Consider the following 24,546-nt stretch of genomic DNA (forward strand, 5'->3'; position numbering starts at 1 on the left):
GGTAGGAAATTTACAAAATATCTTCATGGAACATGATCTTTACTTAATAGTCCTAATGATTTTTGGCACAATAATTTTGACCCATACAATGTATTTTTGGCTATTGCTACAAATATACCCCAGTGACTTAAGACTGGTTTTGTGGTCCAGGGTCACATTTAAGATCAGTGAACCGGTTCATTGTGGAGATGGGACACGTTTTGCTTTCACTGCAGGGATCAGATGTCCCCACAACGACACTAAAACCTAAAATCACCTGTGTTGTGAGAATCAGCAAAGTTTACTCATGAGAGAACCGACTTAATAAACCAAGTAAATCAAGTCTTTATGAAAATCTAAAGACGTAGAAAGATTTATGTCATGGTTATGTTGAGGTTTGGGGGGTTAGAAAATATCCTTCGCTCAGCACAAAAAACTGAACAAGTCATCAAGTCATTCTAACAGACTTCACAGACACAATTAAAAACTGATCCTGGATCTGCACGAAACTTCACATCCATGCCTCCTTTGCTTCATGAACTCATGTCAGCATGCTCCGTTTGACCCTGGTTGCCGTGGTGACACTCACGCTGTATCTTCTAGGTAGCGCTTGCCTTCAGAACAGCAGCAGGCGTGGAGTTACGGCACGGCTCAAGAAGCTGTTCCTATGCTCTTCTACCAAAACACCATCCACCACTACCCAAAGCAAGTCTTCTTTCAACACAAACCTCCAACACCTTTCCTCGGAGAGCTCGTTTGCTATTAGTGTATTGTCCACATGCTTGTGAAAAAGAAGTGTGCTTAATTGTATTTAATGCACTTGTACTTCAATTTTTTAAAACTGTACTTGCAGGTTATATAATATTAATAATATAATAAAAGACCTCTTAAGTGTACTTAAAGATACAGTTCACCCATTTACTCACCTCCACTTGTTCCAAACCTGTATGAGTCTTTTTTCTGTTGAACACAAAAGAAGATATTTTGAAGAATGTTGGTCACAGTTGATGCTACTATGGAAGTCAATGGCTACCGTCAACTGTTTGGCAACTTGAGGGTAAATAAAATGATGTCAGAATTGTTTTTGGGGTGAACTGCCCCTTTAAGAACACTTATAAACAGGGCACTTTGTAATAATGTCAAATTAAAAGTTTTACTTTAAAGTAGATTTTGTGTTATTCAATATTGCGTTTAAAGTTAATACATTTTAAATGTACTAAATTGCAACTTCATCCTTACAAAAGTGTAATTGCAGATATATTTAAATGCATGACATACAAGTTTCTGTAGAAATTACAAAGTATTTTTTAGGTTATTATAAATGCTTGTCAGTACATTCAGCAGTGCACGTTAACCATATTTCAAAGACAATAGAAGTAATTATGAAATGACATATATAGATGCACTTAAGTCTTATTAAGTGGGTCAAAAAGCACTCTTAAGTTCAACACTTACGTATTTTCTTTGCATTCAACATTACATTTAGTTTGCACTTTAAAATATTTTATTTCCATAATAAGTACTCTTTTTAAAAGTATGCTAAAGTGTACGTCTTTTTCACAAGTGTGGTGTCAATACTTTCTTTAACTATTTCATCTTTGACCTCTGTATTTCTCTTTCTCTCACTCTTTTCATATTCTTATGTAAGCCAAAGACATCTGTACTCAAGTCTTCCAGCTGCTGAGTATTATGATTTGTCGTCTGAATACCTCCTGCTCTATTCTTGGGAAGGTTATGTTCTTGAAAAGCCAACTTGGAAGAAAAAAAAAATTCTGGGACCAACACTGCAGCAAACCCTAAATATCAATTGTATTGAATTTTGGAAGTAGGCTAGCAAATGATTAACTGTCATCATTATTGCTGATTGTTAAAATGCTCTATTTTGTGTTTTTAATGAACAACTTTAGATGCCAAAGAATGCTTCTGTTTAAATCCTTATGCATTGTGTTATGAAACAGGGTTGTTTGCATGAAGTGGTAATGATACTACAATTACTCTAATTGCATGTGATCGCTATACTCCCAGAAGGACGAGACGAGAAAATGATGTTCATGTGTGTCAGTTCTGTTTGCCAATCATTTGACGAGTTGTCTTCTGTGGATCAGAGGGTCATATGTCAGCCATTAGTCTTCCACGCTTCAGGTGCCACAGTAATCGCTGTGCCTCCCAATAGCACCCATCACCTTTGATTAATGTTATGAGACTCACTCTACATTTCATTGTTTTATTGGCTTCTACTCATTATTTTTAAAGATTATTTAGCCTTTAGGGATGTAAATAATGTGTAAATCTCAGTCTCAGGTCATATTGGATGCTATATGATCTAAGTTAATGTAGAGAAACACAGTTGTCCAGAAACACAGTTTTATCTGGGTTCAAATACAAGCTGAAAGCTTATTTAGATTTAAGGCTAATGAGAATGATACACCAAGGCCTGTTAAGATCCTATGGACAGATGGAAAGTCGTAGAACAGATTTGCTCTAGAACCTCATCAGTCTGACAGAATAGTACAGATTTGCTATATTCACTGTGTGATGCTGCTTTTATACAACAGTTCAATAAACAATAAGTTCATATTGAGTAACTTGCATTTCAGACACAATAAATTGCCAGCTACTTTGTGTTTTTGCTTTCCCAAGGAAAATAGTTTCAAACAAAGTCAAAGCATAATGAATTGTTGTGCATCTCTGAGCATTAGTGGTGCTTTGTTCGTGAATTAATCAGTGCTTTTGAACAAATCGGTTGAGTGAATGATTCAATGACTCACTCATACAGGCAGGCAGTCACTTGTTTTGTTCATGAATGAATCAGTGCTTTTGACCAAATGATTCAGTGACTCACTCATTCAGGAATTCACTTGTTTTGTTCATGAATGAATCAGTGCTTTTGACCAAATGATTCAGTGACTCACTCATTCAGGAATTCACTTGTTTTGTTCATGAATGAATCAGTGTTTTTGAGTAAATCGGTTCAGTGAATGATTCAAAGACTTACTCATACAGGCATTTACTTATTTTGTTAATGAATAAATCAGTGTTTTTGACCAAATCAGCTGAGTGAATAATTCAGTGGCTCACTCATACAGACATTCACTTGTTTTGTTCATGAATGAACCAGTGTTTTTTGAACAAAGTGGTTGAGTGAATGATCGGTGACTGATGCGGTGACTCACTTATAAAGACAGGCTGCATCTGAATATGCATAATTCCCTGCTATTTAGTAGACAAAAACGGTATGTGAAAAGAGCAGAACGTCTGAATTTACAGTATTCATAAAACAGTAGCTAAAAAGTACCCAGATGACCCAGATGTGAGGCCATGGGTCCATGGGAGAGGATAAATATGACGAAAGTTGTACATCCAGATTACATTCACACTACACACATGCATACTATGTACTACATACATTTTTTAACAGTCGCAAAGTACTTATTTAAAAGAAGTATGTGCTCAGAGAATATGCCATTTCAGAGAGCAGCCAGCCAGTGTTTTGGAACAAATCGGTTGAGTGAATGATTCAATGACTTCAAAGACATTCACTTGTTTTTGCTCATGAATGAATCGGTGCTTTTGAACAAATTGGATGAAGTGAATGTTTCAGTGATTTGTGGCCATCTAGTGGTTCATTGATGTAACTACTTAATTTCTGTCAAAATTGTGTTTTTATGTACTTATGAATTAAAAAAAGGTTTTATATCTCACATATCTGTACATCTGATATTCCCTGTTGAATACAAAGATCTCAATGTTTATATGTTTTGTCATTATTTGGTCCACTGCTTATTTATCAATAATATAATTTAAGATTAACGCTGTTAATCTGAGTGTGAGCAGCTGGATCGTAACCCTGATGTTGTCTGTTTCTCTACAGATAGTGTCGAGGATGAGCTGGAGCTGTCTGCTGTACGCCATCGACCAGAAGCTTTGGAGCAGCTGGAGGCTCAAACGCGTTTCTCACGCAAAGAGCTTCAAATCCTCTATCGGGGCTTTAAGAATGTGAGTTAATGCTTCTGACTTCAAAAACAGAGTTAGATTTTTTTTTTTGCATTGGTTTGATGTGGAACATGCCAAACTTTGCAGAAAAACTATCACGCTTGCTACAATAATCAGGTCAGGAAAGGTCTCTAGAGTGTCCCTGAGGCATAAATGTCCTTTCTCACCTCTGGTGCACAATGTAATGAGACAACACCGAATTAACTCGACCCAAATTGTCAGGTGACAAGCGTGAGATTTTTCATGAAATCGTTTGAGTGAATGATTCAATGACTGACTCGTACAGACATTCACTTTTTTGTTCATGAATGAATCAGTGTTTTTGAGTAAATCGGTTCAGTGAATGATTCAAGGACTTACTCATACAGGCATTTACTTATTTTGTTAATGAATAAATCAGTGTTTTTGACCAAATCAGTTGAGTGAATAATTCAATGGCTCACTCATACAGACATTCACTTGTTTTGTTCATGAATGAATCAGTGTTTTTTGAACAAAGTGGTTGAGTGAATGATCGGTGACTGATGCGGTGACTCACTTATAAAGACAGGCTGCATCTGAATATGCATAATTCCCTGCTATTTAGTAGACAAAAACGGTATGTGAAAAGAGCAGAACGTCTGAATTTACAGTATTCATAAAACAGTAGCTAAAAAGTACCCAGATGACCCAGATGTGAGGCCATGGGTCCATGGGAGAGGATAAATATGACGAAAGTTGTACATCCAGATTACATTCACACTACACACATGCATACTATGTACTACATACATTTTTTAACAGTCGCAAAGTACTTATTTAAAAGAAGTATGTGCTCAGAGAATATGCCATTTCAGAGAGCAGCCAGCCAGTGTTTTGGAACAAATCGGTTGAGTGAATGATTCAATGACTTCAAAGACATTCACTTGTTTTTGCTCATGAATGAATCGGTGCTTTTGAACAAATTGGATGAAGTGAATGTTTCAGTGATTTGTGGCCATCTAGTGGTTCATTGATGTAACTGCTTAATTTCTGTCAAAATTGTGTTTTTATGTACTTATGAATTAAAAAAAGGTTTTATATCTCACATATCTGTACATCTGATATTCCCTGTTGAATACAAAGATCTCAATGTTTATATGTTTTGTCATTATTTGGTCCACTGCTTATTTATCAATAATATAATTTAAGATTAACGCTGTTAATCTGAGTGTGAGCAGCTGGATCGTAACCCTGATGTTGTGTGTTTCTCTACAGATAGTGTCGAGGATGAGCTGGAGCTGTCTGCTGTACGCCATCGACCAGAAGCTTTGGAGCAGCTGGAGGCTCAAACGCGTTTCTCACGCAAAGAGCTTCAAATCCTCTATCGGGGCTTTAAGAATGTGAGTTAATGCTTCTGACTTCAAAAACAGAGTTAGATTTTTTTTTTTGCATTGGTTTGATGTGGAACATGCCAAACTTTGCAGAAAAACTATCACGCTTGCTACAATAATCAGGTCAGGAAAGGTCTCTAGAGTGTCCCTGAGGCATAAATGTCCTTTCTCACCTCTGGTGCACAATGTAATGAGACAACACCGAATTAACTCGACCCAAATTGTCAGGTGACAAGCGTGAGAGTGGCACAATGGTCCTTTATTATCACACTCTCAAGGGGAGATATCAGAAGACTGTAATCCTTCCTTCAGACCACACACAAACACACACACACACACACCGCTGGCAGGTGATGACTGCACTGAGGTTTTCTGGCACCCTCAATACTGTCTTATTCATTTTCCCATGAGGTGTCCCAGATACTGTAAATGTTAAATCTGTTTTCTTTTTTATTATTTCACTTTTAATATCACCTGCCATTTCTGATTATTTTGCTTCTTGGATTTTCTTGGATTTTTGACTATCAAGTTCTAAAATCCTTCAAAAGAGATTTAATTAGTAAATCATTGTCAAGGGTGCTGTCCCAAATGCTGCCCTAAACCCTCATGTTCCTCCTCTGACTGCACACTTGATGATGTAGTTGTAGGGCTGAGCAAAAGGGCACATCGAGGGCATGTGTGCTTTCTTCTAAAACCTCAATTATTGAACTGGCCACCCTATGGTCTTGTGTAGTAAATATTACTTTTGTTTGTTCATGTATTTATTGGAAAATAGACAGACAGACAGACAGTACTGCTTTTATTACTCCTCAGTTCTCACCATTGCTTTTGTTTTACCAGACAGACAAATATTAAACACTGACTTGACTATAGTTACTGTTAAACCTGTACCTATAAATTCTAGATCTTTATATCTTTGCTCATTATGTAAAAAAAATAAAATAAATCTAAAACACTGAGGCAGATATCATGCATTTATACATTACGATTCAAAATGTTGTGGTCCGTAGGATCTTTTTTTAGAAGAAATTGATACTTTTATTCAGCAAGGATGCGTTAAATTGATCAAAAATTGCAGTAAAGAGGACATGTTTAAAAAGATTTCTATTTCAAATAAATGCTGTTATTTTCAAATTTCTATTCATCACAGAATCCTGAAAAACGTTGCACCGTTTCAACAAAAATATTAAGCAACACAACTGTTTTCATTGATAATAAGAAATGTTTCATCATATTAGCAAATCATCGTATTAGAATGATTTCTGAAGGATCTAAGTAATTACTGTTGAAAATTCTGCTTTGCCATCACAGGAATAAAATACATTTTATAGTATTAAAATAGAAATTAGTTATTTTAAATAGTAATAATATTTTACAATATTACAGTTTTTACTGTATTTTTGATCAAATAAATGCAGCTTTGATAAGCACAAGAGACTTCTTTCAAAAACATTAACAACATTTTTTTTAATTGATTTCCATAATATGGAAAAATGCTACAGAAGACAATGACTACTGTCAATTGTTTGGTTACCAGCATTTTTTCAGAATATCTTCTTTTTGTGTTCAACAGAACACTGAAAAAAATGTTTCATTCATCCAATTAAAAAAATTTAGGGTAATGATTCACATCTATATTTTTTAACTTGAGCCAATGAAAAATAAATAACTTGCCCTTAGGGCAAGCCCTTTTTTAAAATTGGATGAATGAAACATTTTTTTCAGTGAAGAAAGAAACCCTTACAGGTTTGAAACAACTTGAGGATGAAAAAAATGACGACAGAATTTTAATTTCTGAACTTTCTCTTTATTTATTTATGTTTTTACTGATCAGGATTTGACAAGGCATTCATGTAAATAAACAACTATTATGTTTTTAAATGGTAGTTTTTCTTTTCTTTTCTTTTTTTTCTCTTATCACACCAAGGGCACCAGAACTGCTGCCTCAAAAAATTACAAAGAAATAAATAAAAATAAGTGCATTGTTCTTGATCAGACAGAAATTCAAAACCAAATGTGACCCTGGAGCACAAAACCAGTCTTAAGTCGCTGGGGTATATTTGTAGCAATAGCCAAAAATACATTGTATGGGTCTAAATTATTGATTTTTCTTTTATGCTAAAACTAATTTTTGATTAGTAATATGCATTGCTAAGAACTTCATTTGGACAACTTTAAAGGCGATTTTCTCAATATTTTGATTTTTTGCACCCTCAGATTCCAGATTTTCAAATAGTTGTATCTCGGCCAAATATTGTCCTATCCTAACAAACCATACATCAATGGAAAGCGTATTTATTCAACTTTCAGATGATGTATAAATCTCAATTTCAAAAAATTGACCCTTATGACTGGTTTTGTGGTCCAGGGTCACAAATAGTGCTGAGAGAAGTTTGTAGATGTTTGTATGGGAGAAATCGACCTTGTAGATCAGTGGAAGTCATGCACAATAATCTGTTCATAGTGGATTTTACAGATGAGAAGATTTAATTTTATGAGAGATGGCGGTCATATTTTTCTTCTTACTAGGTTAATTACACTCCACAAATGATCTGGGCCTAAATTAAACTTGATTATCTGCAAAGTAGCTGAAAAAGAAAAATTAACTGAATCTGCTACTAACAGGGTATTTCAGAATCATTTCGGCTTCATTCAGACTTTTCCTTTGTGTTATTTCAGTTGTATTATCCCATGACTCCTATGAATTAGTGGTAAGCTAAAACCAAAATATGCCAGATATTCTGTCCTTAATCCTCTGTGTGCCGTCAGTGAATGATCATGCTTCAGTAAGCTGAAAAAATCTTTTAATTACAGTCTGTGTATCTTAACGCTGTTAATGAACCCTGCAATGCTCCTGGAGTTTTGATAATGTGGAGAAGACTTTGGCAGTGATGGTTTCTGATGAAAGCGGTGTGTCTCTTAAAAGGTAATTACACGGGGTCTCTCTCACGCTGCCTGCACAAGAGACAGCGGATGACAGTAACACAAAACAATCCCTTTTAATTAACCAGAGCTCACTGTAACACCACAGAACTTTCTCAGACACAGCCTTTTTATGTCAAAGATGTGAAGTGCTGGATTAGACAAAACAACTTACTGTAGGGCTTCTTTCATGTAGCAGAGCCCAAGGTAATTGGTGGTGCAGAGGACACATTTCAGACTGGTTTTGTTGTTATTTATAAAAATTCAGGATGCAGAATAGCAGGTGAATCGCCATTCAAACATGCATATCATGACAGTGTACAGTGAGTCTTTGGAAATGTTATCTTGAAGGAATAGTCCACCCAAAAAATGAAAAATTGCTGAAAATGTACTCACCATCAAGCCATCCAAGATGTAAATGAGTTTGTTTCTTGATCTAAAATGTAGCATTGCATCTCTTGCTCACCAGTGGATCCTCTGCAGTGAATGGGTGCCGTCAGAATGAGAGTCCAAACAGCTGATAAAAACATCACAATAATCCACAAGTAATCCACACCACTCCAGACCATCAGTTAATGTCTGTATACCGTGTACCGGATATAATGTTATACTGTATACCGAAGACATATGCCCTGACTGAATTCAGGCCGGCAGATTCAAACTGTTTTCTGAGAGTGTAACAGACAGTTGTACAGTGTATTTTATTGAAGAATGTAAAAGCATGATCTAAGAGTAAATCCCTCCTGTGCTGTGCTTGTATCAAAAACGGCTCGGTTTTCCCAGCACCTCTCAGTCCTCCTCCTCTAGTTGCTCGATACACAGCAAAGGGAATACTGTAATGAGGTTTCATATCTGGCTCTGAACGCCAGAGGCTGGTTTGTGATTATTTGATTTTCATGTCGTTTTATTGCTCAGAGTTTTGCCATGTACTGGTACATGTGGCCACTTTATAAAAGTCAATTATTTTGCCCTGCAGACGGACGCTTCATTACGTCAGGTCTAAACATGCAATGTGTTTTCCAAAAAGTTCTTAACAGATTAGTTTAAAGATCAGTCTTTTATTATTTCCACAGTCATGAAAAACTTGAAAATATCAGGCCATTTTCAAAATGTGGCTTTCCAGGCCTGAAAAAGTCAGGGAAATGAATCCCATCTTAGAAGAGACAGAGAAAAGTTATGGAAATTTTCATAGTGAAAATACATTTCATGCATGGTCATGCACAGCTTTAAAAAAAAAAAAACCTTAAAAGTTCTTCATGAGTGCAAATGTATTTTACAAATCCCTATCAAGTGATCACAAATGACTGCAAAAATCACGGAAATTCACGTCAAAATTGGCATCACTGATGTGATGTGACACGTTTTAGGGCAAGTTTGAATAAAATTTGGGTTCTAGATGGTCAGACTTAAGTTGCAGCCTTTTCTTCACATAAAGCTACCATGTTGCTTCAGAAAACTTAAAATATAGTCTAATATACTGTAGATTTTATATATGTCTGTAGAATTTATCTAATTTATATTTATAAAAAAATCAAAATTATATTTTGATGAACTTCCTTTATCTTATTCTATCTATCTATCTATCTATCTATCTATCTATCTATCTATCTGTCTGTCTGTCTGTCTGTCTGTCTATCTATCTATCATCTATCTGTCTGTCTGTCTGTCTGTCTGTCTATCTATCTATCATCTATCTGTCTGTCTGTCTGTCTATGTCTGTCTGTCTGTCTGTCTGTCTGTCTATCTATCTATCTATCTATCTGTCTGTCTGTCTGTCTGTCTGTCTATCTATACAGCATACACACACACACATACAAAAGTAGATGATTTAGATTATTTAGTCACTTCTGGTCACAGAAAATAAAATAATGAAATCTCTCTTGGGTATGTAAACTAAAGTTGTCTAAACAATTGTCTGCACTTATACCTTGCTTGATAAAGTAACACTGTAAAAGCATGCTTCATAATTGCTGCAATTGCCAAACCATTTATGATAAAGCAACAGCAATCAACTTCCTATTGTGTAATCTAATCCAATTCCTGGGGTCCAAATGACACTGTTCCAGCTATTATAATTTTGGATTGTTCCATTTGTTAAGATCCTTCATATGACATACAGAGTCATGTGTTTATCATTGCTGGAGTGCAGTATGGACAGATTTCTTTCATTATACGATCTATGGACGCGCAAAATATTTGTATGTTTTTAAATAAGATATCATGCACAAGTTACAGACAGTTAATGATGCTAAGAATAAGGCATAAACATCAGAATGGACTTTATTTTGTGCTGTGGGTGTGGGATGTTTGGTCTTCATCATATAAAATGGCACCTCTATCACTCACTTTAAATTGCAACCGGAAGGATGAATACATGCCCTCAAATTAAATATTAAAGCTACTTTGCTGCTACTCTACTTATCTGTTTTTCCATATAAAGCCGAATGTTAACCAGCCGTCAGAATCTAATATTGTGCTTTGCATAAACTAGTTAAAGAACATCACAGTTCTCAGTTCTTTTGGTACAAACACGTGAATTAAAATAATACATCTAACAGAAAGTGGTGGCATCTTCTACGAGACAACGACATTAATTTATTTTATTGCTTTTATGTCTGTCGTCAAGGGAGATGCATTGTTAAAAATGTGATTTGACTTTATTTTAGCTGGTTTATCTGTCAGACTATCACTGCTTTAGTGATATTTAAATAAAAGCAATAATGTGCATCTGTTATATCTGGTACAATTTCAAAAATTTATAAAATACGCTAGTTTATTATTTATCTTCACCAGACATCTTGCAACTCCCTTAACAAGAATAAGAAAGAAACTGCATTGCTGGTGTTGTTTGTGAGACAACAGTCGTCCTCTCATAATTCATTCTCAGGCTTGAAAGGATCATTTCTGAAGAGCCGCTCATAAATGTGTTTACTAAACCAAAACGTCTGAGATCGTTTCATGAGACAAGCATGACAGCTTAAACTATTGGTCATCTTGAGGAGGTCGATCTGCTTTTCAAAGCGTCATTTTTAGTGCAAGTCATCACGTAAAATCGAATGCAAATTCAAGCATTAAGCGTGCACATTCCTCACAATTTATTAGTGATACAACATGCTAGAGAAATCATATATGAGGTCTACCATTACCTAGTGATGAGTGATACTAGAGCAAAGAATTTTGATCTTGCAACACTGGAAAAAAATGTAAAAGTCTGACAAGCACTTGCAATCTCTCTGAGCTCGTTTATTTGAAATGAAGGAGAGTCATATGAGATTATGTTCAATGCTGCAAATGCACTTCTAGCGCAATGTGTTTGCCTGCTGCTTCACATTTTCATTTATGATGCACATTAGAATGAGAATGGACAATGGATAATGTGTTTATTGCTCAGCAATGGTGCCATTTCCTATTTGGATGTTCATGCACATAATGGTTCTCTTGGTGAAATCACTCCTCAATAACATCTCAATAACATCTCAGTGATGGAAATGTCTGTATCTGTGTTTTTCAGGAATGCCCCAGTGGTGTGGTCAATGAAGACACATTTAAGGAAATTTACTCTCAGTTTTTCCCACAGGGAGGTGAGTGGATTTAAAGTCATATATTCTCCTTTACAGTTATACTGTATAGCATTTTTAATACAACCTGTTCTGACCCTTTATAATATTTTGTTGGTGTAAGCTGTTGTAGTCAGGTTGATTCAGTCTTATTAAACAATATTTTAGACTTGAATAAGCCAGTTAATTTAAATCTTACCATTTTAGGTTACCTGACAAAACATACTTTTATTATTATTGTTATTTAACAAAACATACTGTATTATTGCAGTTTTTGTTTTTGCAAAACAGGCTTATTGGAAAAACTTGCTTGTGGTGACTAAAAGTGTTTTCAGTAATATAGTATAATTTTCTGCCACGTAAGAAAAAAGTCCTGCATAATCATAACATAAAAAGTTGAATTTATCACATAAAAAGTCAAAATTGTGAGATACTAAGTCATGATGAGATAAAGATGATTTGAAAGATGACACAAAAGTCAAAATTGCAAATATTTATGACAAAAAAAAAAAAATTTCATGTTATAATTTCCACTATCTCATAATTTTGAGTATTATCTTACAATTATGTTTTAGTATCTCGTAATTTTATCTTTCATAATTATGATTCACCAAAACATTTTTCTTTTGTGGTGGAATTGGGCTTCCATAATTGAAAACTGTGAAAAACTAAAAAGCCATAACGACGACACAAAAGTCAAAATTAAAATACTGATACAATTATGAAAAAAAAATCTTCTTTTTATGTTATCGTTTCTACTTAGTATCTCATAATTTTGACTTTCATAGTAAAAACTGTGAAGAACCGAAAAGTCATAATGGTGACCTGGAAGTCAAAATTAGGAGATATATAAAAATTATCACAAAAACGTATTCTGTCATCATTTTGACTTTCTCATAATATTGACTTTTTATCTCATAATTATGAATTAGGCCTAATTTTTATCTCATATTTATGACTCTGTCGTGACTATGACTTACCAAAGCATGATTTTGTGTCTTTAACCCAGAAACTGTATAACATCAAATAGAAATGGAACATGAATTTATAGAACTAAAAAAGCCCCAGAGGAAAGTTTTCCTCATCATTTCAGCACACCAACACACACACACACACACACACCACTGATCTGAATGGAGGTCTCCCTGTGGAAATGGCTGTTGTAGTGGTTCTCTTCTCTTTTGAGTCACATGATTTGTGCTACTGCAAAGTCAAAGGAGTACTTTTATAATTATGGGTTTGAGCTTCTCTACATCATACATGCATCCCCTTTGTTGTTGAACAGAATATGCTATGAAATGAGGTAATGACATTGCTGTGATTGAAGCTGAGAAGTTTCCTGTTTTATTTTTCAGATGCATCAACGTATGCACATTTTCTGTTCAATGCATTCGACACAGATCACAATGGCTCTATCAGTTTTGAGGTAAGTAATAATACTAACAGAGCATTCTGAAGATGATCACTCTCACACATGCATGACATAGTAGTGAACCTAATATTATTGTGTTGACACTGAATTGCAGTTTGATATTTGGATGTGGACTCTTGTGCATGTGCTAATTCTTTAAAGGTATAATGCATGCAGTTTTAACTGAAAAACTAATGGGAAAACATATAAAATAGATTGAAATAAAATTTGAAATAATATATATCATAGATAAATAAACTAGTCATATGACATAGGAATTATGACATAGTCATAAATATGAGATACTCAGTCAAATTTTAAAAGTATGAGATAAAAATTCATAATTATTACACAAAAGTTGAAATTATGAGATACGAATTCATAATTGACAAAAACTGACTTTTTATTGCATAATTTCAACTATCTCATTGTTTCAACATTTTATCTCATAATCAAGTCATAATTATGAGATAGAAAGTCATAATTGTGACACAAAAGTCACAATTCTGGGATAGTGTGTTAAATTATGAGATACTAATTAGAAATGATGACAAAATGTAAACATTTTTATGTCATAATTTTGAATTAGTATCTCATAATTTTGACTTTTTATTTCCATAATTATGACTTACCAAAGCATTATTTTTTCTTATGTGGCAGAAATGGGATTTTATAAAAACTGAATGAATGAACGAAAGACCTTAAAATACTCCCATTTCCCATTTATTTTACCTTAAAATCCTTAACCGCCATTGAATAAATGTCTTGACTGACAGCATATTGTGCAATATGTGTTTTACAGAGACATTAGGAAATATTTTAACTACCACTGAACCTTCAATTTGCACACAACAAGGATTTCATTCTTTGGCAATAAACAAGCATGGTCCCCAGCGATACAGTAATTAAACTAAACGAGAATATCCTCGTCTTGTTTTTAATAACAAAGTTTGACTTGTCCTGTAGCCATTTAGCTCCCGCTAAGGCTTATTTTGTCATATCTGGTAATTAAAAACCTTGAGTGCTCATGTGAAAAGTTTGAAAGAATTCCTCTCATCATTTGGAAAATGGTTATTAAAGACATTTATTTCCATTCACGTATGCACTTTGCATGTATACTGGATTAGTGAGATCCATAACACAACCATTAAAATACCTTGAGGTATCATATCATCATGTGAAATGAAGCAGTTTGGTTAGCAGAATAATCATCATTTATGTTCTAGCTGTAAATTACAGATTTATGTTGATATGCAATGATATTCTGTTTGCTCTGACTGATTTCTCAATGTCTTTCATTGCATTACAGGATTTTGTGATGGGTCTCTCCATTCTCTTACGAGGCAGCGTTCAGGAGAAGCTTAACTGGGCATTTAACCTGTATGATATTAATAAAGATGGATATATAACAAAAGAGGTAATACTTGAAGATTATGAGTAACACTTTATAATAATGAACACTGCATAACATGAATTCATTGTATATGTGTCATGAACTAACAATGAACAATGAACTTTTATTATTCTAGTTTAGTGTTAATTTCCATATTAGCTAATACAGTTTTAACTTTTCAAGTTAATAATGGACAATGGTATAGTCATAATTTAACAGTTGAAAAATATGAAAAGTCGAAATTGGCAAAAAGTCAAAATTATGAGATACTAAGTCAAAGATTATGACAAAACTTTGACTTTCTATGTCATAATTTCAACGTTTTATCTCATTATTATGACTTAAATGATGAAAAGTAAAAAATATCAGATACTAAGTCACAAAGTAGTCACAAATATGAGACACAAAGTAGAAATTGAGATATAAAGTCATAATTATGACACAAAAGTAAAAAAGTCAAGGAATAAATGTCCTTAAAATTAAATGTCTTAATTACAACTTTTTAAAATTTCTAGATACAGTGAGCTAATACAGTTTTAACTTTTCAAGTTAAAAATAGACAATAGTAATACTATATTAATAAATGTGGAAAAAATGTTTTTCATCGTCAGTTCATGATACCAAATGCATTAATGAATGTTAACATATTAAACCTTATTGTAAAGTCTTGCCAGAAAATCACTTACGTGACAAGCGATCATATAAAACACTAACATGCCTGTCTATTGTTTGTGTTTTACAGGAAATGTTAGATATCATAAAGTCCATCTATGACATGATGGGGAAATGCACATATCCCATACTTAAAGAGGAAACTCCACGACAGCATGTGGAGATCTTTTTCCAGGTGAGATTGGCATCTAATTTATTTTGTAATGATTGTTCTTCATATAGAAAATATTTGCTAGATAGGACACTGGTAAAGCAAGTACACTTCCAGAATGTTCCCATCTATGTCATATTATGTATCAACAGGACCCTAGATCTAGTTTCTACTGATGCTGTTATAGAGGTTGTCTTGATGTAATTCTAAGCAAGAAAAATGTCTAAAGCTACAGTAAATAGAGCGACCTTAAATGAACACACTGACCTCGTTTGTGTCATAAATATGAGATTAAAAGTCAAAATGATCGTACATTTTAGTCAAAGGAGTTGAAAATGAGATACAAAGGACTAATTATGAGATAAAAGTTGAAATTATGAGATACTAATTATGACAAAAATTTTGACACGTTGTCATAATTTTGACTTTTAATGTCATCATTTCAACTTTTTATCTCATTGTGACTGAGCATCTCATAATTTGGATTTTAACTCATATTTATGACTTTCAATGTCATAATTTACCAACACATCATTTTTCCTCTTATATGGCGGAAATGGGCTTCCATAAAAAAGTGCATAAAAAAGCAAATCCATTTCCAGAATGTTCCCATCTATGCCATGTTATATATCACCCGGATCCTACCGTTCTAGTTTTTGCTGATGTTATTATAGTGATTGTCTAGATGTACTTCTAAGCAAGAAAAATGTCTAAAGCACATTGACCTTTGGAGCCTTTTTGTGTCTTGACAAAAAATGGATAAACCAAGTCATATTGTCACAAATATGAGAAAAAGTTATTAAACAGTAAAAAAGAATTGTAAATTTTAGTCTAAGGATTTATAAACGGTATGTTTACTAATTATGAGATAAAAGTTTTATTTATGAGATACTAAGTCATTATGACATAAAATGTTGATTTTTGTCATCATTTTGACTTTTTATCCCATAATTATGACTTAGCATCTCATAATTCTCATATACACATTTTATCTTATATTTATGAATTTTAATGTCATAATTATCATTTACCAAAGCATGATTTTTTTCCCTTATGTGATGGAAATGGGCTTCCATAAAAGGGTGATTAAAAATTTTGAAAAAAGGAATGATCGCCAGACACAGCACTTTGGTTCATTGGTAAAGCAATGGTCCTACAGATCATGTTATCATGTAGATTGTCTAAATGTAATTCTAAGCAAGAAAAATGTCTAAAGCTAAATGAATAGAGCAACCTCAAATGAACAAACTGACCTTTTGACCCCTTTTGTGTCCTGACAGAAAATGGACAAAAACAGGGATGGAGTGGTCACTATAGATGAATTTATAGACTGCTGTCAAAACGTAGGTCTATTTTTGTTCTGAATGTGATGTTCTGCATGAATGTCTTTCTTGAAAACATTTACTATATGATTTTATTGAGTAGAGCGCTTAGAGAGAAAAGCTCCTTACATAATGTTCATTGAGCCTGCAGCAGAATGTCGTCTTGAAGACAGTCCATTAGTCTTCACAGCTGAGGTGTTATTAAAGTGTTCACCTGTGTCTGTTTGTTCCCTACAGGACGAGAACATCATGAGATCAATGCAGCTTTTTGAGAACGTCATTTAACATCTGAATGGACTCTGTTGGCGGGCCAGCTCACATAACCACCTTTATACTCCACAAACCCGACGTCCTCGATGATACAGTACACGTCTGATTACTAGCAGTGCTTTACCCATAAACCAAAATTAACAGCATTTTGAATATCAAAGAAAAATTATTTTTTACATTTTTTGTCATATACTTGTAAAAAAATGTATACCTTTATTTAAAGTATAGTCTGTTAATCATCTATTTCTCCAAATTTTTGAAATAACTAGAAGCCATTGTACATCTTAAAGTAACATTTCATACATTGGCCCTTAAACACAAACAGAATGAATTTCTGTGCATAAATCCATTCTTAGATTGAAACAATTTACAAGGAATATTTGACATACAATTTACTTAACTCCTTAATTAAAGGAATAGTTCACCCAAAAATGATCATTTGCTGAAAATTTACTCAAACTCAGGCCATCCAAGATATAGTGCTTGTTTCTTTATGGGATCAGATTTGGAGAAATGTAGCCTTACGTCACTTGCTCACCAATGGATCCTCTGCAGTGAATGGGTGCCTTCAGAATGAGAGTCCAAATGTAACGGAGGCCAGGGGGTAGATGCCGTCCACCTCCCATGCCGGAGACCCGGGTTCGAGACCCACTAGGAACAAGAACGAGGTGTGGCGGTGAGGACCCGGGAGCGAGGGGTTACATTGGTGCCGTGACCCGGATGGGATTGAGGTTTTAGGGGGTGAGTGTAACCAGGCCAGCGAGTAGGTGCTGTGCAGGTAAATCTCACTCCCCTGATCTCAAGAGACGCACTAGCGACTGATGCTAGTGGCTGCAGTCTTTAGCCTCCTTGTTAGTGCGTCCGCCTCCCATGCCGGAGACCCGGGTTCAAGACCCACTCGGAACAAGAACGAGGTGTGGCGGTGAGGACCCGGGAGAGAGGGGTTACACAAACAGCTGATAAAAACATCACAATAAACCACAAGTAATCCACACCGCTCCAGTCCATCAGTTAATGTATTGTGAAATAAAAAGCTGCGTGTTTGTAAAAAGCAAATGCATCATTAAGGCATTTTAACTTTAAACTGTTGCTTATGGCCAAAATACAAGTCCATAATCCATAATAATGCTTCCTCCAGCTAAAAGGTCTATCCCCTGTTGTCCTTATTTCTTTAGAGCTGATTTGGACTGTTTTCACTTGTAAACAGTGCTTGATCTGTGCAGATTTCTAAGAATATTATGGATAGAGGATGTGAATTTTGACCAGAAGCAACAGTTTGAAGTTAAAAACGTCTTAATGATGGTGATATAAACATGCAGCTTTTTGCTTCACAAGATGTTAACTGATGGACTGGAGTGGTGTGGATTACTTGTGAATTATTGTGATGTTTTTATCAGCTGTTTGGACTCTCATTCTGACGGCACCCATTCACTGCAGAGGATCCATTGGTGAGCAAGTGATGTAACGCTAAATTTTTTAAACTCTATACCATTTATCCAAATCTATTCCTTTAAGTTAGTAATGTGTCACACACAGTATGACAATAAAAATTAAACGCATAACACAAATTCATGGTATATTAACTGTTTCCGTTTTTAAGCACAATCAGTAATAAATCATACTTCTTTCATTAAATAAGTACAAACCTGTGACTCTGCAGCCTTTACATTTCTACAGAATCATTCCAGATTGTTCTTAACTACAAGTGGGTCCAGCCAAAACAGGTGGAAAGTCAAATAAAGATTAAGATGTTGTATGTTTTCTAAAATATATTTAAAATAGATCTTTACCGTTTTTTATTTTTATTTATTTGTTCAGAATCATTTGCCAACTAGATCAAGATGCTATATTATAGATTTGGAAGCTACAGGTAGCAAATCAAAGCACACATGTTGTATTTGTCTTATTAAACACTGTTACAAAGTAATGCTGCTTATATGTATCTTAATTATAATGTCCTTGTGAAAAATGTCACGTTATGTTTACATGTTTCCAGCACTATATCACTGTTCTCAAAGCATCTTACCGTGTGGGTTTATTTATTGAGCTAACTAAGCACATCAGGCTGTTTGCAGCCGTACAGTATTTGTTTTCATTTGGAGGTTTTGACCATCAGTATTTGTGTGTCTGCAAAGGAGCTCTGTTAATGTCAAAGAAATGTCTTTCAAAGCATCAATTAAAAAGAGATAGTTCACCCGAAAATGAAAATTCTGTCATCATTCTCTTACCTTCCACTTGTTCCAAACCTGTATGAGTTTCTTTCTTCTGTTTAACACAAAAGAAGACATTTTGAAGAATGTTGGTAACCAAAAGTTTGACGGTAGCCACTGACTTACTATGGAAGTCCACTGTTTGGTTACCGTCATTCTTCAAAATATCTTCTTTTGTGCTCAACAGGAGAAAGAAACTCGTTCAGGTTTGGAACAAGTGAAAGCTAAGTAAATGATGACCGAATTTTTATTTTTGGGTGAACTGTCCCTTTAAACCTGTTTTATAGCGTCTAGAGTTGGTTTCAGGATGTTCCTGAACTTATTACCCCAAAAAATATGTGTTGCCTACGTTAATTAAAAAGCTATTTATTAAACATTAAACATTACTTTTACATATATAATATTTTGTAACTGTGGGCAATTCATAATATTAAAAAAAAAGTTATAAATGTAGTTCACCAAGAGTACAATGTTCTCTACAACATCGCTACCTAGTGGACATAAGTTACACACAACGTGGCTGACAACATGATTTATGGAGTAAAATTGGAGAATTAATTTCACACAATAACACACCGCAAAAATGAACGGTCCATATTTAGATCCAGCATTGTTCCCATATTCTGCCTTTAGAATCTTCCATTAAAATCATAATCATACCTGGCACAAATCTTAGATGAATCCCTGTGTGAAAATGTTTCCTTCATGCATTTCAGTTATGAGCAGCAGTTTCCACACCTGCAACAATAATTCTCAAAGCTTGTCACGTGAGCTTTCAAAGTCTTAACCTGTAGACCAGAGAACAAGAGAGAGATATATGAAGTAATCTGAATTTTATAACTGTGTATAAATATAAACAGGCCGGTCCAGACATCAGATTGAATAGAATTAAAACATCGATTTGTATTTCAAATGTGTGTGTAGATATTTCATATATTACAAACAAGCATTTTGTTGCATTCTCCCACTGTTTTATTTTCAAATCTTACTTTTTGCTTATTCCAATTATGCAAATAATGTTTATCTTCATGGGTTCTATATCATACTGTATCATGTCTGTCAGTTTACTTTTATTAGATTTGCAACCTGCATGCCTGATTCACATGAGCTTATCCAGGAGAAGAGTGCATGAGCTTTTCCCTACTTTAGAAATCAGTGCCTTTCTTTGTTAATGCTCATCTCAGACAACCTATACTTTCTGTCTGATTTGATTGTAATTGAGTTACAGTTTAGGACGTGATTCTTTTTTTAGTTCATTTCTGAAAACAATGCTATGTCATGCTGTATTTGAGGTTTCCCATTGACATTCTGACGATGCAACATTTCTTGTGAGTGGCGTGAGAGCCTGACAGCTGCATGTACAGAGAGTGAAGAAAGCTTTACGGTGTTAGTGAACGGCCTTTAGTGATGGGAAGAGCTGACAGGAGCAGATCTAGCGCTCTGTGGGGCTACCCCATGCTTCTCTGTGGAACTAGACGAGTGCATTTTGTAACATAGAGTCAATAAACCGCTCAGAATGTATGTTTCATGGCTCGTTCATTGAATGTCAGATCACTGGTAATTAAAATCACTGTGGCCACATACAGTGCACACTGTGGAGTTTCAGAAGTGACAATCACATTTAAATACAGGAGTCAAAAGACCTTTGTCAGATTAGACGCCATATTGAATTTAACACGGATTAAAAATGAGGCAAATCTGATACCTATGGAGGTTCGGTGGCATTGCAGTAAAGTGAAATAACATCATTACATTTTTGGATGTATTATATGAAGAATTATGTTTTTATGAAAAAATGCCAGAGAGTTGCAGTGTCCATAGAAATTTCGTCTTGCATCTTTACAATAGTGCAAACGGAATAAAGATCCTAGATCACGTACTTTTCACAAATCACAACATTTAAAACTGTTTTTTGGAGTTTGTCTACTTTTAAAGGTTTTTTTCCAGAAATATGTTTTGTCAGCTGAACAATCATTTTGGCGTCTTTAGCATTTGGTATCCAATATTCTTGACCAAAGTAATATTACAGCATCAAAGACTTCGGTGAGTTTAACTAAACCACCATGTTTTGTTTGTTTGGAATGCTGCTTTCGCAGACCATGCTCTTTACATATATAGATAGATAGATAGATAGATAGATAGATAGATAGAGCGCAAGATCTGGCAAACCTACACGTACCTCATTCACTGTGATTTCTTGCATACTGAAGAAACACAAATCTGATATATGGAAGGCGGATAGTGCCAAAAGTGGTTAAACAGAACGCATGAAATTTGACCATGTCAACAAGCACTGTTTGTCCATGTTAACGTGACAACACGCACAGCAGCAGTGTTAATTTAGTCAACGAAGACGACGACGAAAAGTACTCGTTAACGAAAAATGTTTCTGTGACTAAGATGAGACGTTGACGAGCTAAAACTAATATCTGATGATAAAAACTATGACAAAACTTATGGTGCGTCTTTGTTAACAAGACGAGACGGGACTATAATGTTATTTGAGGACTACCGGACAATCAAAATACATCCTATAGGCTACTGTCTTGTCCTTCAAAATGTGCATCCATGTCATTGGATTGAAATCAGATAAGTCTCAGTATGTAGTATCTCAGTATGTAGTATCTCAGTATCTAGTCTCAGTATGGCAGCCGCAGTGGATGGATAGGCTACCAAAATGCGAACTAGTGATCTGAAACAATGGCCTCAGCACCCGAAGGGGTAGGGATAAGGTGAAGCGCAAGATCTGGCAAACCTACACGTACCTCATTCACTGTGATTTCTTGCATACTGAAGAAACACAAATCTGATATATGGAAGGCGGATAGTGCCAAAAGTGGTTAAACAGAACGCATGAAATTTGACCATGTCAACAAGCACTGTTTGTCCATGTTAACGTGACAACACGCACAGCAGCAGTGTTAATTTAGTCAACGAAGACGACGACGAAAAGTACTCGTTAACGAAAAATGTTTCTGTGACTAAGATGAGACGTTGACGAGCTAAAACTAATATCTGATGATAAAAACTATGACAAAACTTATGGTGCGTCTTTGTTAACAAGACGAGACGGGACTATAATGTTATTTGAGGACTACCGGACAATCAAAATACATCCTATAGGCTACTGTCTTGTCCTTCAAAATGTGCATCCATGTCATTGGATTGACACTATTTTAAAATCTGAAGGTGCAAAAAAATCAAAATATTGAAAAAATCTTTCAAAGATTTTTGTTCTTAGCAATGCGTATTACTAATCAAAAATTAAGTTTTAATATATTCACAGTAGGTAGTTACGTAATTAATATATATATATATATATATATATAGTTGTATGATATGTTAATTATAAAGCACTAATATAAGTCATAAATAAAGTAATATATTATTCTAATACGGTTATTATATTTATTTTATAGGCATATATAATAGTTATCTGTATAAATTTTAAAACACTAACACTATAATGACAAGGTAATGTTTAATATATTATATTATATATTTATTACATTTTATATTATCATCTCACACATCATGGATCAGCATTTTCTATAATTTATTTTTATAATAAAAATTTATTTCTATAATAAATCTAATATGACTTACTATATTATTAGCATCAAACAGACAATATAATTCTTATTCTCAAGGATTAAAGATTAAACGGAAAAAAAGAAAAATGACTGCACAACCACCAGTTAGGTGGCGATATGAACCAAGCATGTAAACAGCCTTTGAACAGAAGAAGAAGAAAGAAGTAGTATGGCGCGCTTTTTCTTAGCGTTCATTTCCATAGTGACTCGTCGATTCATCGCTCTGTTGAGAATGTCTTGCGTGTTAACCAGGAACTTACGCTGGGTTGAATGAACTTATGACGCATTTTTGGAACCAACATACCTCAAGTAAGCAAGGTTTGTGTTAAAGGGGTCCTATTATGCTCTTTTGCAAAGTCTTGATTTTGTTTTGGGGGTGTACTAGAACATGCTCTCATACTTGGTGGTTCAAAAAACGCATTATTTTTCACATAATTTACATTATTACAATACCTTTTCTCCCCAGCCTGGCATAAACAGCTCGATTAGTTCCGGGTTAGATGAAGGCCTGCCTTCCGAAAAACAAAATATGTTGTGATTGGTTAGTTGTCCCAGTGTGTTGTGATTAGCGAACAGCTTGGATGGTGTTTCAGTACTGCCCCGCTGCCCCTTGCCAAAGCAGCAAGTTCCGTCTGCTCCGGTATAGTTAAGGATGGCATCAATATTGCCATATCAATTTGAGCCGGATTCCCCGAGAATATTGAATAAGAGGATCGCGCAGAACCTTTGCATGCATGGATATTGCAAGACATATTAGAGTGGTAACGTTATTGTTGTTGTTTTGTTTTTGTTTTGGCTAAATCACGTTTTAGATAGGATGTCAACAACCGCTTAAAAAGTATGGGAAACACTGTAGTCTCAAAATTGAAGTGTAAATTCTGCAGATGACATCATTGTCCAGTATTGTACTGTCAGCAGTTTATTATAAAAACATTTTCATAATTGTAGCATACATATTTACATACATAATTATTCAGGTGCATGTGTAATAACTTGCAAAAACTTGACGCTACAGCAGCACTTCTTCTTTGTCGTCTTGTCTGATGCACTCACTCAACCAAGCATTCTAACCACGACCTCGCCCCTCCCCACCCCCCAACCATTTGAATTTCCGTAGGCGGGATTTATTTTAATCATATTCTAATGGGCCGCTTTGTGACATCACAAAACCCAGAAAACAACGCTGTAGTCCAAACGAGCCGTTCGTTGTATTTCTTGAAAAGGGATGTTTTTAAACGAAATATCTCCCTTTGGAGTGGACTTTGAGATTTGTAACTTTGTAGATCTTTTTTTATGCCCAAACATACACACTACACAAATTCAAAAAGTGAAAAAGCATAATAGGACCCCTTTAATCCACCGAGAGTTCAGGGTTTAGCAGATGGTAAATTAACCTTGCTTTCTGGAATACACCCCAGAAGTTGCATTTGTTCATGAGTGATAATGCATTGGTACATTGTGTGTGATGTTACAACCTAGAATTAAACTTCTGGTCTCGTCTGACCAGAGTACACACAGTACACATCAGTAAAGCAATGCCACAGTAAACTAAAGAAAGGATTAATGTGGGTAAATCTAGAGGTAAATCTGCTTTAAAAAAGTATTACACATTCAAACGTGGCTAGAATGTGCGTGTTGAGACACACAATCAAATTTGTCATCCTAATGTGTTAAAACTGTGTGTCTTTACACATACTAAAGAAACAGAGCGAGAACTGGCG

General features: G+C 34.8%; 1 protein-coding gene across 3 annotated transcripts in view; it reads left to right on the plus strand.

Moving 5' to 3' along the window:
• The window catches only part of LOC107740400 (Kv channel-interacting protein 4-like), a 167,893-nt gene extending 150,714 nt beyond the window's left edge, over window positions 1–17,179 (plus strand). For all 3 annotated transcript variants that reach the window (XM_016552860.1, XM_016552939.1, XM_016552998.1), the window contains exons 2-8: window positions 3,851–3,975; window positions 11,758–11,827; window positions 13,159–13,229; window positions 14,524–14,631; window positions 15,350–15,454; window positions 16,711–16,773; window positions 16,990–17,179. In XM_016552860.1, coding sequence (XP_016408346.1) covers window positions 3,851–3,975; window positions 11,758–11,827; window positions 13,159–13,229; window positions 14,524–14,631; window positions 15,350–15,454; window positions 16,711–16,773; window positions 16,990–17,037 — 590 coding nt within the window. In that variant the 3' untranslated portion in view covers window positions 17,038–17,179. The remainder of the gene's footprint in view (window positions 1–3,850; window positions 3,976–11,757; window positions 11,828–13,158; window positions 13,230–14,523; window positions 14,632–15,349; window positions 15,455–16,710; window positions 16,774–16,989) is intronic.
• Window positions 17,180–24,546: the final 7,367 nt, after the last annotated feature.

The sequence above is a fragment of the Sinocyclocheilus rhinocerous genome, unplaced genomic scaffold (assembly GCF_001515625.1).
Source record: "Sinocyclocheilus rhinocerous isolate Xijiao unplaced genomic scaffold, SAMN03320098_v1.1 scaffold2146, whole genome shotgun sequence".
NCBI classification, from domain to species: Eukaryota; Metazoa; Chordata; class Actinopteri; order Cypriniformes; family Cyprinidae; genus Sinocyclocheilus; species Sinocyclocheilus rhinocerous.